We start from the raw sequence: 15,994 nt of genomic DNA, 5'->3' as shown, positions 1-15,994 counted from the left end.
TCCCATAAAAGGTAATAGCAATATGAAAAATTAAGCTGTATCGAAGTCATTAGTTTATTTTCTTTGTTTTTTTTTAAATAGAGCCACATATATTAGCATGTAAACTCAAACTTAGGAATAAAATGACCAGCAGAAAGATTTCATAAAAATTTGCACCAGTTTAAAATGAACACAGGTCTTTTCTCGTTAGTAACCTAATAATTTAAGCAGCAACAACACATAAGCATTGGTGTTTTTCTAAACTTCATGGAAAAATATTTGGTACTTACACAATTCAAGCTTTACCTCTAAAAAAGAAGGAAATTACTGGGTACATAAGTCCAACTAAGAGCACCAAATCTACTAGAATCTAGCAGAATGAGGTTCTCAGAGAAGGTATCATGGGGAAACTGATAATATTTGATGGAGAAAATAAAAAATTCTGAAAACTGAGCTTTCCAATGCACAAGGCACAAATTTACCTTGAGATAGTTTTTCTTTTCATTGTTTGAAGATTTTACATTGTATCACAAGTGGGAAAATCTCACTGACTAGTCAAAATATCTTTACAAAATAGTGCATAAATACAAATACAGCAATAGCTATGAATTTTAAAAACCAAATATTTTATTAAAACTAATAAGCATAGTTAATACACATTTTTTGATGACTGAAGTAAAGGACTTAAGATATAGATGAGCATTTGAATATATTACTTATAAAATTATTATGGAAAGGATTACATAATTGATAGTTCTTCTGTAATCAAGGTTACTAGTCCTAGGAAAAAAGGCAAAATCCTGATTTGGGGCTACAACAGATAACTGTCTCATGCCAAATATCTCATTAGTAAAACTGTCTTGCCATGCCAAATTTGGTACACATGCATTTAAAGAAGACAAATAATTTTTCTTAATCAAATCAGATAATTAATGCAGCTGATCTCTTTAATTACAGTGTACTCTTAATTATCACCATATAAATTATCTGCTTTGCAGATTCCTCTTGTTTAGTGGTTGGCATAGAAAGACATTCTGCTTTGTTCTCTTCCTTGATAATCATGCCCCTGGATGGCCTTTATTTATCCCTTTCCTGGTTTCTTTCTCACAAAGTCCTTGTTAACTTTCTCACTGAGCCCTAACTTTTCAAAACTCCATGGTTCCAGATGTAAAAATGTAAGGCATGAGTTAGTAATTTTCCAGGCTATTCATCCACCAAACTAAACCTAATCAGCTAGTTTTTGTTTTGTTTTTTGAGACAGAGTCTCACTGTTGCCCAGGCGGAAGTTCAGTGGCACGATCTTAGCTCACTGCAACCTCTGATAGTTCTTTTGAATTCTTTTTGGCTTAAGTGTAAACTCTTTGTTCCTATTTTCCTAGCAATTTCATTTTTGCCTACCAATATAAGAAATATATAGGAAGAAAATTTTAGACAATGGTTAACAGAACTAGGAAAAAATATATAATACCTAGAGTCACAACCTCCAGCCCTAGTAATCAACATGCAATTCTCCAAGGACATCACTATTTGGATTAAGTTTAGTAACAGTCTATACCAAAAACATGCCTCTAGTAATTTTCCGTATGTACTCAGGACATTCAGGTGTGTTTCCAAGGGTTTTTGAAGAATTAAAATGATTCATGGTATCACAGTTTTCAAACTAGAAGAGAATTATGACTTAAAAACAAATGAAGCAGACCCCAAGATCATGTGTTAATAGAGGAGGAGAGCTACCAATTACAATGTAATGAATAATAGGAGTTTAACAACAAATCTCTAATGCCTCTTGAATTAGGCTGATTTTGTATGCAGGATATCAAAACTAAACACAGTCCATCCTTCCTCTGTATCCATCCTCACCCTTTACAAATGAAAGGATACTCATACTTCTAAAATGGTCTTAAAAGAAGAATGACAGGAAAATATTATGCCTTATATGGTAAAATTGTGTCCCTATTCACCACTATCTGTGCTTTCTTATTAGAGGCTAAAAATGTTATCTTCAATTATTTTGGGGACATATTTACTGACAAGGTAAACAGGTTATATTTCTTTAAATTTAATTTAAAAATCAGGGCTGGGAGTGGTGGCTCACACCTGTAATCCCAGCACTTTGGGAGGCCGAGGCAGGTGGATCACCTGAGGTCAAGAGTTCAAGACCAGCCTGATCAGCATCGTGAAACCCCTGTCTCTACTAAAAATACAAAAAATTAGCTGGGCATGGTGGCGGGCGCCTGTAATCCCAGCTACTTGGGAGGCTGAGGCAGGAGAACTGCTTGAACCCAGGAGGTGGAGGTTACAGTGAGCCGAGATCATGCCATTGCACTCAGCCTGGGTGAAAGAGCAAGACTCTGTCTCAAAAAAAAAAAAAAATTAAAAAATAAAAACTATCAGAACTTTAATTCAGTATATTTTTCCATTCTTAGTGTTACAGATGTATACTTACCTTCTGGTGGTTCATCATTAAGGTATGATGGGATTTCTTGTTGATTTTTATCTGTCTGATTCATGATCTCCTAAAAAAAAAAAAACATACAAACACATTTCATTTTAACCTCAACATATGAGACTACCTCTTGTCACATGCTAAATTGTGATTTTATCGACATTATTCAGATAAACAACATTTTATACCCACTCTACAACTAGTCTTCGTCTTGTTTCTCTCCTACTTCAAACTGTGGCATTTAATAAATACTTTAAATTGTACCAGTTGACAATATAAATCTTATGTGAAACACCCACCAAAGAGTGGCAGTCACAGTGTAAGTTTTCCTACGTTGTTACTGTGGTGCTTCAACTACAAATGAATGTTAATCACTGAAAGAGAGCTGGAAGGTAGGGGTTAGCCAACCAAAATGTTGTTTCCTCCTACAGAATACTGGTTAACTTAATTGTGACTTATTTCACAATAGACTTAAAGAAAAAAGTATACCATAACTAAAAAAGGTGTTCCCCAGACAGAATGGCTATTATTAAAAAGTCAAAATATAACAGATGCTGGCAAAGCTGCAGAAAAAAGAATGCTTATACACTGCTAGTGGGAATGTTAATTAGTTCAGCCACTGTGGAAAGCAGTTTGGAGATTTCTCAAAAGAACTTAGAACTACTATTCAACCCAGCGTTCCCATTTCTGGTTATAACTCAAAGGAATATAAATCATTCTACCACACACGTGTGATGTTCATCACAGCACTATTCACAATAGCAAAGACATGGAATCAACCTAAATGCCCATCAACAGTGGACTGGACAAAGAAAATGTGGTACATATACATCATGGAATACTATGTAGCCATAAAAAAGAATGAGATCATGTCCTTTGCAGCAACACAGGTGGAACTGGGGGTCATGATCCTAAGTGAATTAACGCTGGAACAGAAAACCAAATACTGCATTTTCTCCCTTATGAATGAGAGCTAAACACTGAGTACACATGGACACAAAGAAGGTAACAAGAGACAGCAGGGCCTGCTTGTAGGTGGCGAGAGGAAGGAGAGTGAGGGTCGAAAAACTACCTACCTGGGTGATGAAATAATCTGTACACCCAACCCCCACAACACACGATTTTACCCATGTAAAGAATCTGCACATGTACTCCTGACCCTAAAAGTTGAAAAAATAAATAAATACTAAGGTGTTCTATCTGAGAAAGTCCTTAAAAAAAAGACATCCCACTCTTGTAATGACACCACCAATCTGAATCAGTAACAGATCAATTTTAATGACTTTCTGCTGTTCTTAGAGCTCTTATAAACAGAGGCAGTAACAGAATTCAAAATTTACTGTAAAAAAATATATATTATACTATGATTAACTCTAAGTAGTAAGGGAACCTAAGAAATGAAATTAAGCTGTGCTGCAGTAAGGAAAACATGATTAAAATTTTATTTTCCCAATTTCCTTTACTATCATAAAACACTGCCTTTTAAATTCACTTGAGTAAGTCAAGATTAGAGCAAGTCAAGATTGGTCTAAAAGTGTTCTTTATAATATACTGTCTGGCTTGGCCTGAAAACTAAGGTTGTGATCCCAGCAGTCAACTAAGTATTTCCTAGTCATACATCCTTGGAGTCCAAATTATTGTATGTGTACATATACAATAGATATTAAAAGGGATATTGTGAAAATTAACAATGTAGTTCAATACATTAATTAACAAACACTGATTAAGCACCTACTCCTGGGCCAGACAATGTTTTAGGTGCATGGAGTACAGTAATCAATACAGACGGAAAAAATCTCTGCCATCACCAAACGGATACTCCAGTGGGGAAAGGCAATAAATAAACACAAAGAGAGTATTCTATGTCAGCGGTATTTATATACTATGGAGAAAAAGGGATGGATAAGGAGACGGTGTGTTTTTTTAATAAAGTTTTTCTTTTTCTTTTTTTTTTTGAGACAGAGTCTTGCTCTGTTACCCAGGCTGGAGTGCACTGGCATGCTCTCAGCTCACTGCAACTCTGCCTCCCAGGTTCAAGCAATTCTTCTGCCTCAGCCTCCCGTGTAGCTGGGACTACAGTCGCGCATCACCATGCCTGGCTAATTTTTGTATTTTTAGTGGAGATGGGGTTTCACCATGTTGGCCAGGCTGGTCTCGAACTCCTGATCTCAGGTGATCTGCCTGCCTCAGCCTTCCAAAGTGCTGGGATTACAGGCATGAGCCACCGCGCCTAGCCAGGGATGGATAGGGAGAGGATATGATATTTTAGATAGGATAGTCTGTGAAGGCTTTACTGCGATGACATTCAAAGAAGGTAAGGATACAAGATATTTAGGTGAAGAGTCTTTGCAGAAGAAGCAATAGCAAGAGCAAAGGCCCTGATGTGGGAGCTTACCTGGATCAGCAAGAAGGAACAGCCAGTAAAGTGTGGCAGGGTGGCATCAAGGGCAGAAGGAGAGGAAGTCAAAGAGTGAGGTCTGGATCAATGTAGGCCCTTGAAGGTGAAGATGGAGAGTGGCTCTTAACTGAGTGAGATGGGAAACTAGTAAAAGGCACTGAACAAAAGAGTAAGGTGATCTTTTAAAAGATCATTCTGGCTGCTGTGGGAAATACAAGCAATAGAAGAACAACAGCAGAAGCAGAAAGTCCCATTAGGAAACAACTTCAATAATTCAGGCCACAAAATGTTGGTGGCTTGGATGAGGGTGGTAGAGGCAGAGGTTGTGAGAAGTGGGAATTTTCAAAGGTGGTTTTAACTTCATGGAATTCATCTTGTTATGCCTTTAAAACCTAAATCCTATTTAAGATGAGACTTCTCTGCACCCCTACTGAGTCCAGCAGCAAATGCTGTGTTTAATAAATATCTTTCAATTGCTCTAGTGAAAATCCTGACTCAGGTCATTTATCAATGGCACCTAATCTTATCCTGGTTTGATGTGAGAATTTAGCACATCATCCCAAACATAAGATTTAAAAAGGAATAGTAAAGCTAAGTAATCTCTCACAGAAAAACCAGGAAGAATTTCAGCTGATGCATTACTGGGAAAAGAGGTTCTTGACAGATATGCCTTAATTTTAAAATCCCCAAATCACAAAGGTACATTTATTACCATTCACATTTATATTTTCTTTGATCTATCATCATGGTAAGATCATAACAAATTATACAGGATGGTGGTTAAGGCTCTGGGGTCAGAGTGCCTGAGTTTGAATCTCGGCTTGACCATAAGCTGTACAGAAAAGGACAAATAACTTCATTAAATACTTGCTGTTTAGGATAGTTAAAAATCAAAGACAATTCTAGCCTTAACCCTAAGATAAGAATACTATTTAACATATTCCAAAACAAAACATGCACAAATTCCTGGAAGAATATGTGTCCCTTCTGAGAAATGATGATTTTGAAGCCACTTACTTCCCTACTGGACTATTAATTTCAAGAGGACAGACACCTTTGTCCAACTTGTTCATCACGGTAATCTCAGTACTATATATTAATACCATACACTTACACACAAATCCAGGAGATCACTTGGCTGGTCAATCAACAGAAGGTACCATACCCTACAGAGAAATATGGGAAATTACATATGCCCAACCATCTTACATGTTTTAACTGGAGTTTAAAAATAGGTGTGATTATGACTGTAACTGCATACATTTCAAAACTGACTTTCTGGTGCCTACCCCATAAATCCCTACCAACAGTCTTACCTTTTATTTCTAATACAGTCTCCCTTAAAAACAATTATTTTTCTATATCCTATCTTGTAATTAAGAGAAAGACCACAATTAAAAAAAATTAGTTCTGCTTTATGAGAGCATAACACATATGCAATTTAATCTAAATAATGTGAATTGACTTCATCCTTCTGTGGGTAGTCAATAAGAAGCCATGAGCAGAGTTACACTGTCATATCTGTGCCTTAAGATGCTAACTGAAGCAAGAAGAGATGGAAGGACAGAGAGATTAATACAGTAAGTGGCTATTTCAGTAGTCCAGTAAGATAGAATGACAGTCTAAACTCTGCCAAATTTTCATGTCTAAATAAATGCTTTGGACCAAAATACCAGGGTCACCTTTGAATTCTGCTTTTCTTTTACATTCCCATCTAATTATCAGTAAATTCTGTTGCCTAAATAAATCCAGAATATAACCACTTCTCATTACCTCTACTGTTACCACTTTAAGCCATCATAATCTCTTACTTGTACTACTGCAAAATCTCTGAATGGGTCTCTGAGCTTCCACCTTTGTTCTTCTTTCAGTCCAGTCATGTCATACTCTGCTTAAAATCCTCCAACTGCTTCCTATTTTGCTTAAAATAAAATTCAGAGTCCTTATACCTTTGCCTTTGAGGCCAGATATTTAATCGCCATCTCCACTATTCTACCTCTTGTTCATTCCAGTCTAGTAACACAGAGTTCCTTGTCTATCCTTTCCTCAAAGTCTTTTCCCCAGTATATGTACATGGCTCAAGTCCTTCTGCAAATGTCCCCTTATCAGAAGATGTTCCCTGACCACCTTATAATAGATGAGCACCCTCCACTCTTATCATTTTCACCTAATCTGTTTACTTTGGGTCGCTCCCAATTAAAATGTAAGCTCCATGAGAACAAATGCTTGGTTTGTTCACTACTCTATCACCAGAGACTTAATCAATGATGCATGGTGGACACTCATATACTTGAATTTTTTGTAAGAAGTAGAATGTAACTTGGGTATTAATGTGAGATGAAAGGGAGAATCTCATGTCATATTTCTAGTATAAAACAGAGATGATGAACACAGAGAACATCAGAAGAGAAACGTTTTGAAAGAAGATGAAGGACTTGTTTCTGAACAAGCTGTATTTGAAATACCTTCAGGGCATCCACAGACGTTCAGCAGGCAATTGGATTTAAGGGGCCAGAGACTCAGCATAAAGTCTGAGTTAGAGTTGAGGTTCTAAAAGCAGTTTGAAGTGATAGTTGAAGCTCTGAGCAGTGGGTGATATGATCAAGGAAAAGAGTGATGAGAAGCCAACTGACAGTCTTAATTGGCCAGCTCATAATTAAGAGGTGAGCAAAAGAGAAGCCAGCAAAAACAAACAAAACACATCTGAAAATGAAAAATGAGTACAGGGTCATGGAAAGCAAGAGAGGAATTTATAAGCTTCCAAAAGACACACATTATGCAGATGTTAAAATAATTTATGATCAAATACTACAGAAATATGCTAATGCTATATTTAGAGACTATAAAAGGCATATGTCATCATACCCAATTTTTTAAAAAATGCATACAAAAAGACTGAAAGAAAGTATGCCAAAGTATTAATAAAGATGCCATGGGGACTAGAAATACATAAGTTTCACATTTTACATACACATGCATGAAGTAGTATATATAGCATTTATATATTCATAATATATATAGTATTTGTATATAGTTTTCAATACATATACATGGAAATATGCATAGTTAAATACATATAGAAATATGCATAGTTAACTAATGTCTATAAATTTTCTACCATAAAAATGTATTGCTTTTATAATTAAAGAAAAATACATATTTTCAAGTCTTGGAAATCAGTGATATTCATAAATCATATTTTTAAAGATTACATAGTTCATCTAATCCTAATTATTCTAAGTTTTAGCCACAGATGAAGTTAATAATCTAAAAAACAATGTACTTGAATCACATGATGCTTTAAGAAAATGATATCACTGAGTTTTGTTCACAGTTATGTCTTGGGTAAGGAAATCCTGACAAACAGCCTTATGCAGGTTATTACTATATTAACTGTACAATACTGTTAAAGACATTATCCACTACAACACTTAATAGCTCTGATACAGAACTCCACATAAGAAATTTCTTCAGAGGTAATTATTCAGAAAATGTCTTGTTTCCTCCAAATATTTAGTACTTTTTCTTAAAGATTTATGCATTTTTATATTTAAAAGACACAAAGGTGTAATGTCTTCCTTCTCTTTGGCTTCCAGGAAGCTTATAGCTAAAATCCAAGCTCAACTAGGTAGGCCCCTGCATAGTTGTGTCCTATCTTCCTCTACACTTCCACACCTCCTCAAGACCGCTACTCGGATTGCTATTTCTCCCTGGCATGCAATTTGAATATCTTATTTACATATTTTACCAATTTGTTGGTACATGTTTTTGTTGTAAGCTGCGAGATAGTATTTGTGAGAAAAAAGAAAATATTGTAATCCCAGCACTTTGGGAGGTTGAGGTGGAATGCTTCAGCTAAGGAAGTCAAGACCAGGAAAACATAATGAGCATAATGAGACTTCATCTCTACAAAAATATAAATAAATAAATAAATAAATAAATAAATAAATAAATAAATTGACTGGGCATGGTGGCGCACGCCTATAGTCCCACATATTTGGAAGGATGAAGAGGAAGAATTACCTAAGCCCAGGAGGTTGAAGCAGCTGCAGTGAGCCATAATCGTGCCATTGCACTCCAGCCTGGGCAACAGAGCGAGACCCTGTCTCAAACAACAGGATAGGACAGGACAGGATGAAGACAGGTGGGGAGGGGAGGGGAGGGGAGGGGAGGGGAGGGGAGAGAATCTGCATATACTTTAAGCATCACAAGAAGAAATACATATCAATATATGGCCCAAATTGGGGGTTAAAAAAAAGAAAACTCTAAGCTAAAGTCATGCTTTCCAAATGTACCTTTTTAAACACAAGGACTTAAGAATCCACAGGAGAGACATAATGCCTGCATTTTAATCTAGAGTAATGTAAAATACTGTTTTATTTTTAAATTCACACACAGTAAAAAGTAAAATGAAAAGTGCTTGAGCACTGTTTTTTTAAAGATAACTAGACTTTCAAGAGATTTCACTCTCGCCTGGGGCTGCTTCCGGGTATATTCTCAGACTTACCAGCTCTCCTTGCCAGTCCAACCACACTCCCACTCCCACACCCAGCATGAGTTCATTCTGGCCTTAAATTAGGAGTATTTCTGTAGAGGAGTGTGAAATGTAAAAAGCTAGATACTATTATATAGAAATATTCAGTTGCATTTAAAAATTTATTAGCAGTAGTTACCAACAGGATTATCAATAAACAAGACAGTAGCAACTCTGGAGTCCTGCCGTGCCGGGCATATGTTAACCTAGACTAGAGGAATTCACTATTTAGAAAGCCCTGAAAGTCCTAAGTGCCACAAAGATTAGTTTCATTGAGACTAAAAAAAAAAACAACAAAAAAAAAAACAAAAAAACAAGGGCCAGGCACCGTGGCTCACACCTGTAATCCCACCACTTTGGGAGGCCAAGGCGGGTGGATCACCTGAGGTCAGGGGTTCGAGACCAGCCTGGCCAACATGGTGAAATCCATCTCTACTAAAAATACAAAAATTAGCCAGGCGTGGTGGCACACGCCTGTAATCCTAGCTACTCAAGAGACTGAGGCAGGACAACTGCTTGAACCCAGGAGGCAGAGGTTGCAGTGAGCCAAGATCTCACCACTGCACTCCAGCCTGGGTGACAGGGCAGGACTCTATCTCAAAAAAAAAAAAAAAAAGATTAGTTTTGTTTTGATGTTTGGGTATCTTGTACATCACACCTTAATAGTCAGTATGTAGTATCAAAATTCCTCTAGAACTCTTAGGGTAATAAAAATTAGTATTAATTTTTATTAATTAAAAAGTCACAAGTATTTGACATTTTTTTTCCTGAATTCCTAATTTGATCATAAGACACTGAGTTACCTTATAAAGGTATTTGCTAAAATCCTTAACTGTGTCATCTGTACTTTTCATTCACATAAACCATTCCGAAGTCCTACACACAAATATGTGTCTAACTTTTAGTGATATTACCTCTTTATGGATATTACCACTTCGTTACTAAAGATAAATACTTTTTATATTACTATCCTGCTTATTATCACCATTGCAGGAGACCTGTTTCTCTTATAGTAGAAACTGTGAAGATAAATAGACCCCAATCTAAAACTTTGAAAGGTAAATAATCTACTAATAAAATTTAAGAGTATATATGTAGAGACAAGTATCAACTGACAGTAAAAATTTCAAAATGGGCCTGTAATCCCAGCACTTTGAAAGGCTGAGGCAGGCAGATCACGTGAGGTCAGGAGTTCGAGACCAGCCTGGCCAACATGGCGAAACCGCATCTCTACTAAAAATAGAAAAATCAGCCAGGTGTGGTGGTGGGTACCTGTAATCCCAGCTACTAGGGAGGCTGAGGCAGGAAAATCTCTTGAACCTGGGAGGTGGATGTTGCAGTGAGTGGAGATCGCGCCACTGCTCTCCAGCCTGGACAAGACAGCAAGACTCCATTCCGGAAAAAAAATCAAAACGACCATTTTTAAATGTCACTCTTAAGTAATACATTATAATTATTAAATTCTATACAAACTATCTGCCCTGAACTCATTGAATCATTAATTCCACATATACTTGAGCCCTACTATGTGGCAGGCACACTGGTATGCAATTAGGAGTTCAGTGTGATTAAGCACACACAGGCACTACTCTAAACCAGAGTTTACAATCCAGTGGGAATAGACTTTTCCAGCACTTGCCATTTAGTGAGTCATTCAAGAAACAAATTATATATTCAAGAAACAAATATATCTGCTCTCTAGGAGCTCAGAATGCACAAGTTTCTATTAAAAACATACTTTCTGGCTGGGCCTGGTGGCTCATGCCTATAATCCCAGCACTTTCAAAGGTCGAAGCAGGAGGATCGCTTGAGCCCTGGAGTTTGACAGCAGCCTGGGCAACATAGCAAAACTTCGTCTCTACCAAACAAAACAAAACAAAACAAAACAAAACAACACATACTGTTCTAAGGAAGGCAGTAATGACACACAATATCTTTAGATAAGCACAAATGATTTAACTTCTTCTACAGACATAAATCAGTTCTACCTTTTGGTCCTGAAGTGTGAATAAACTATTACAATACCAACTAAACTGGTTATAAGTGGGTTTTTAAGAAATTGTGCCATATGAAAGACCTCTTTGTTGTAGACTGTATATCATGACTACAAATTCATCAGCAGTTACATTAAGCATTGTAGAGATGGCGAGAAATAATTCTTGCCCAGTACAATAGTATCATAGATTTAGTAGCTGGCGAATATATTGAGCAAGGATTAACAACACAATTCCCTAAAGGATAATTTATTCCAATAATAGAAATAAGTAAACAAACACCTCTTGGGAAACTGGTTTTCTTTTTAAAGGAAAACAGATGAATCCATGTTGTTTGTGGGTTTCAGTAATATTTCATATATAAAGTTTTTATTCATAATAAAAAACTCTGAAAACAGTACATACATTTTCCTCTGGGTAGCACCACCCCTCTATACACCAAAGGAAGTTAAATAACACTAACACGCTATATAAAGCTTAACTACAAAATACAGTGCACAAGTTTATCGGCAAAGCCACTTAAAACTACCTGTTATTCAACAGTAGGTGCCAATGTCCCTATAATAGAAAAAGACAACTATAAATGAATTAGCTAAATCTTTCCACATATTCTACCTAAAAGAACTTTGCCACATCCTCACTCCCATGTTTTAGCTTCTTTGCCAAACAACTGCAAAGAGATTCAAAAATATATTTATACAGAGCTCTAAAACATATACACCAACAAGCAGAGTACATTAAAAATCCAGCTGTTTTTATGTTTTTCTAGTTAAACCAACTATCGGGAAGAGTCTGCTTTTAAAGATGGCCCCTGCCCATTAAATCAACAGCAAATAGGCTACAAGAAATGCTCTCAATCTAGCAAGGAAGAAAAAGTCATCTGCCAGTAAAATTTGTAAGTGCCCACCCAGACGAGTAATAACTGACAGCGTCAAAAAGGCAATTTTTAAGGGTTGTCCTTAAACGAAACATTAAGCAGAATTACAATACTCTATTAAACCAGAGAACCAGCACACCATCTTCATATTATTTCAACAGATATTTGCATTCCTACTATGTGTCAAACATTCTGTTAGGCACTGAGGCATCCTTGTGAACAAGCATACAAAGGTCCTATTCTCAAGATGTTTATATATAATCCAGTGAGGTATCTTCCGGAAGCAGGAAAAAAGTAAATACCTAATAACTGAAACAAAGAAAGGTAAAGATTTTCCTGTAGTTAAAAAAAAAAAAAAAACACATGCACACACACAGACACCTACCTGTATATTTGTCTAATGTAGCAACCGTTATAATTTCTAACGATGCTTTCTATAAATGGACAAATTTTTACTGAACTTGGTTTCTGGTACATCTGTTCTAACAAAGACTAAAGAAATGAAAGTGGAAAAAGCAAAACAGGATGCATATGGGTTTATCAAAGGCTACTTCTCCCTTTCTTTTTAAAAAGTTAAGTATGGGCGCGCGCGCGCGCGCACACACACACACACACACACACACACACTGGCGCGCGCGTTTACCTGTTGGTGTGGTATCGATATTTCTGGGGAACCCTTGAGGGCACTCACACCAGCAGAAGTTTCAAAGGCTAAACAATAGCATACAGCAAATAATCACATATAGCAACTTTTTTCATTTGGAATTAGCAGCGTTCACAAAGACGCAAAAATCAAATTAAGAACCCTTCCCTTTTCTCTAGGTGTTTCCAAACCCTTCCGGGTGGCCCCTTCTCTCCCCACTGATCCCTTTAGGCTCTAGGCAAGCGTGTGTGTGTGTGTGTGTGTTTTCTGTAGCAGAGAGAGTGACGTGGCAGGAGGCAGAAAATGACCCTGGAGGCGCCGTGGCTAGCGCTGAGCTTGGCACCTCCTCCCTCCGCTCCACGTTGTACACCCAGCACACCCCCCACTCCCGATGGGTTCCAGAATTTCTATGTAAGAAGGGTTTAGGACAAGCGATCTGATTGGAAGTGGGAGCTGGGGGATCGGTCTTGAAGCTGCGTGTGCAGAGCAGGCAGTTTTTATTTAGACTGGGAGGCAGTGACGGCACGGATGGGTGCTCCAGCACTCCCTGTCACCCCTGGGCGCCGCCAGCACCCTCTCCATTCCCACTTTTACTTTAGGTTGGGCGTGGGGATACAGCCTTCCCACCCGGGAAGACCTATGGGGGTGTCGACTGGGGGACAAGTCATGTGTGCCTGAACCCAAGAGGGAGGTTTATCAACAGGTCAGGAGTTTGCAGGGCGAGGAAGACCAGTACCCAAGCCCCTCCACTGCATCCGCCTCCCAGGCTGCTGACGCCCCCCACCTCCCTCCTCCGTCCGCAACCCCGAACCCCCAGACGCTAAGAAGTCAGGCGGAGGCTTTCCAGGGGAGTGCCCAAGCTCCAATCGCGGCGTGGCAGTCAGCGACGTATAAGGAGGAGTAACCCCAGAAGCGAACCTCCATCCGCCCCCAACTTCGTCCCGCCCCTCCCCCTTTCCCTCTCCGGCCTCGCCGAGGCCCAGCTGGGCAGCCAGGCCGGGCAGTGGGAGGTGAGGGGCAGGGGCGCCGACGGCAGAGGGCGACGGAGGAGGGCAGGAAGCCGGGACTGCACCCCTGCCCTCGCATCCCGACTCACTCACCGCCGGGGTCGCGGCCAGCGCTAGGACAGGAGCCGGGCGGAGGGAGCAGGCCGGCGCCGAGGAGAGCTGAGGCGGCCTGGGCGGCAGCTGCGGCCGGCACAACCCCGGGCAGTCGCGGCTCTGGAGGCGTCTTTTCAGGATGTGGAGCTGGAAAACTGTGGCGGCGGCGGTGGAGGCGGCGGCCTCTGGCTGCGGACGTGGCGCCCGACGCGACCCGCCCCCTCCGCCGCCTCCTCAGCTCCCGCCTCCTCCCGCGGCTCCGGCTCCGAGGCGCACGCGCGCTCTTGCAGCCCGGGCCCCTCCCGCGCCCACCGGGCCTACGCCCACCCGTTTCTCGCAGGGTCCGGCCCTCCCAGCAGTCCCCAACCGGCTTTGTCCCAATTGCGCACGCGCGACGCTCCGAGGCCCCCCTCCCGCCCCTTTGCCCCCGGGCGCCTCCGTGGGAACCCCCGGCAGGCCTGCGCGCGCCTGCTCCAGGGGTCTCCCCGCCTTTTTCCGCCACCATCCAATCAGATCGGGCGAGGGGCGCGAAGCCTGGGAGACGCGTAGGCCGCGGTCCCCAGGCCTGGTGCTTTGGCATCTGCGGGTGCCCGGAGTCGCGTTCCGTGCCGAGTAACGGTCTTCAGAATTCAGAACCTTCGCCTTAGGGAAGGTGGGACGGTCGCCAGTTTCTCCAGCACTTTCTTCTTCCAGGGACGTCAGCCTCCCTTGCCTGCTGTCCTCAGGGAGTGACAGCCGGGCCTGCTCAGACGTTCACGTCGGGGCTTTCTACAGGCCTTTGTGACTAAGTGCTAGGGGTGAGGAGCGACGTGGCTTATTTATGTGTTTTTCAGTTTGTTATGATTTTTTTATTATTATTATTTTACTTCTCCCTGCCCTAGAATTGAGCTCCTTGAGTAAAAACCCGCCTGGGTCGCCATCACCCTAGGCTTGGTGCAGGGCCTGCCAGGCGTTCGAAATTTGTTGAAGAGGTGGGTGTTTAGTATTGAAATAGCCGTGGATTGGGCATTAGAAAGCTTGGCTTTGCACCGCGTCCTTGCCACTTGCTGACCAGGCGCCTCCACGTGGTCCTCGCCCGTCCAAAGGCACGGGGAGGCGCGTGGCGGCCCCGCCTGAGCTGAGCCCCCTGGAACGTGAGACCGTCTCGCTCTGAACTTCAAAGCGGGGTTGCAGGAGCTACCTCAAGGTCGTTTTGAGGACGGGAAAACTGCTCAAAGCCTGCTTACCTAGATCAATGGTATCGATTAACTTTTCTTTGACTCCCTTTCCACACCTATAAAATGAAGATAACGGGAAACTTGTCATACATTTGTTTGTGGTTGGTGGGAAAGGTCTTTATGAACGGTGAAGTCTTATGCAAATGTGAGATGTTTCCTTTCGCAATCTGATTAGCAACTCAAAACACATGAAGCAAAAACACGCGAAGTCAAAAACATACACAGGAAGCAAAAAAAAAAAAACCTCACAAAATGGTTTATCAACTGCAGAATATTCAGGATGGTGGAACTGAATGATAACTATTGACAACATAGCTCAGAAAGGACATGCTAAAGCATGCTGGATGAAGCTAACTTTGATCCAGGTCTTAAATGGAATGGACTATAGTTTATAGCTTCAACCTAAGTATTAACTTATGAAATCAGAGAATTAAGGCCACTTATGCCACTGTGCTCAGACTGTCAAGATATTTTAGTTTCTCAAAGCAGAAAGAAGAAATTAAATAATCTTGTCAACTCAACATATGGGTTGGATGATTAGCAGGATCCATGGATTGTTCTGTTTATCCAGTATGTGAAGAAACGGGTATCTTCTGTTTTCTTGTTATTACAGAAACTTCTGTCCTTAATATGTGACCTTTGAAGGTTGAACTCTAGGTAAAATTATGAAGTGCACAGTTACGTCTTGTTTCTTCTTCTCTTTGTATGTCGTTTTACAAGAGAATCTTAATTTTATCAAAGTACAAATGACACAAGATTGTAGCCACTCCTGGGAGATTTTGCATTTTTACAGTTATTAAAAGCCA

The 15,994-nt window shown here is 40.1% G+C and overlaps 1 protein-coding gene across 6 annotated transcripts in view; it reads right to left on the bottom strand.

Moving 5' to 3' along the window:
• Positions 1-15,994, bottom strand: part of TMEM263 (transmembrane protein 263) — a 24,826-nt gene extending 8,832 nt beyond the window's left edge. For 2 of the 6 annotated variants that reach the window (XR_002515833.2, XM_003907094.4), the window contains exons 1-3: positions 13,972-15,994; positions 12,872-12,939; positions 2,426-2,495 (exon numbers count right to left, since the gene is read on the bottom strand). Coding sequence is in view for 5 of the 6 variants with exons in the window: in XM_003907094.4 (XP_003907143.3) it covers positions 2,426-2,495; positions 12,872-12,939; positions 13,972-14,551 (718 nt within the window). In the remaining variant the exon portion in view is untranslated. Of the gene's footprint in view, positions 1-2,425; positions 2,496-8,846; positions 8,866-10,629; positions 10,746-12,613; positions 12,811-12,871; positions 12,940-13,971 lie in introns of those variants that run through there. The other 4 variants (XM_009181609.3, XM_009181608.2, XM_009181610.4 and 1 more) reach the window with 4 other exon arrangements.

The sequence above is a fragment of the Papio anubis genome, chromosome 9, assembly GCF_008728515.1.
Source record: "Papio anubis isolate 15944 chromosome 9, Panubis1.0, whole genome shotgun sequence".
NCBI classification, from domain to species: Eukaryota; Metazoa; Chordata; class Mammalia; order Primates; family Cercopithecidae; genus Papio; species Papio anubis.
This window is presented reverse-complemented; position numbering and strand designations above follow the sequence as displayed.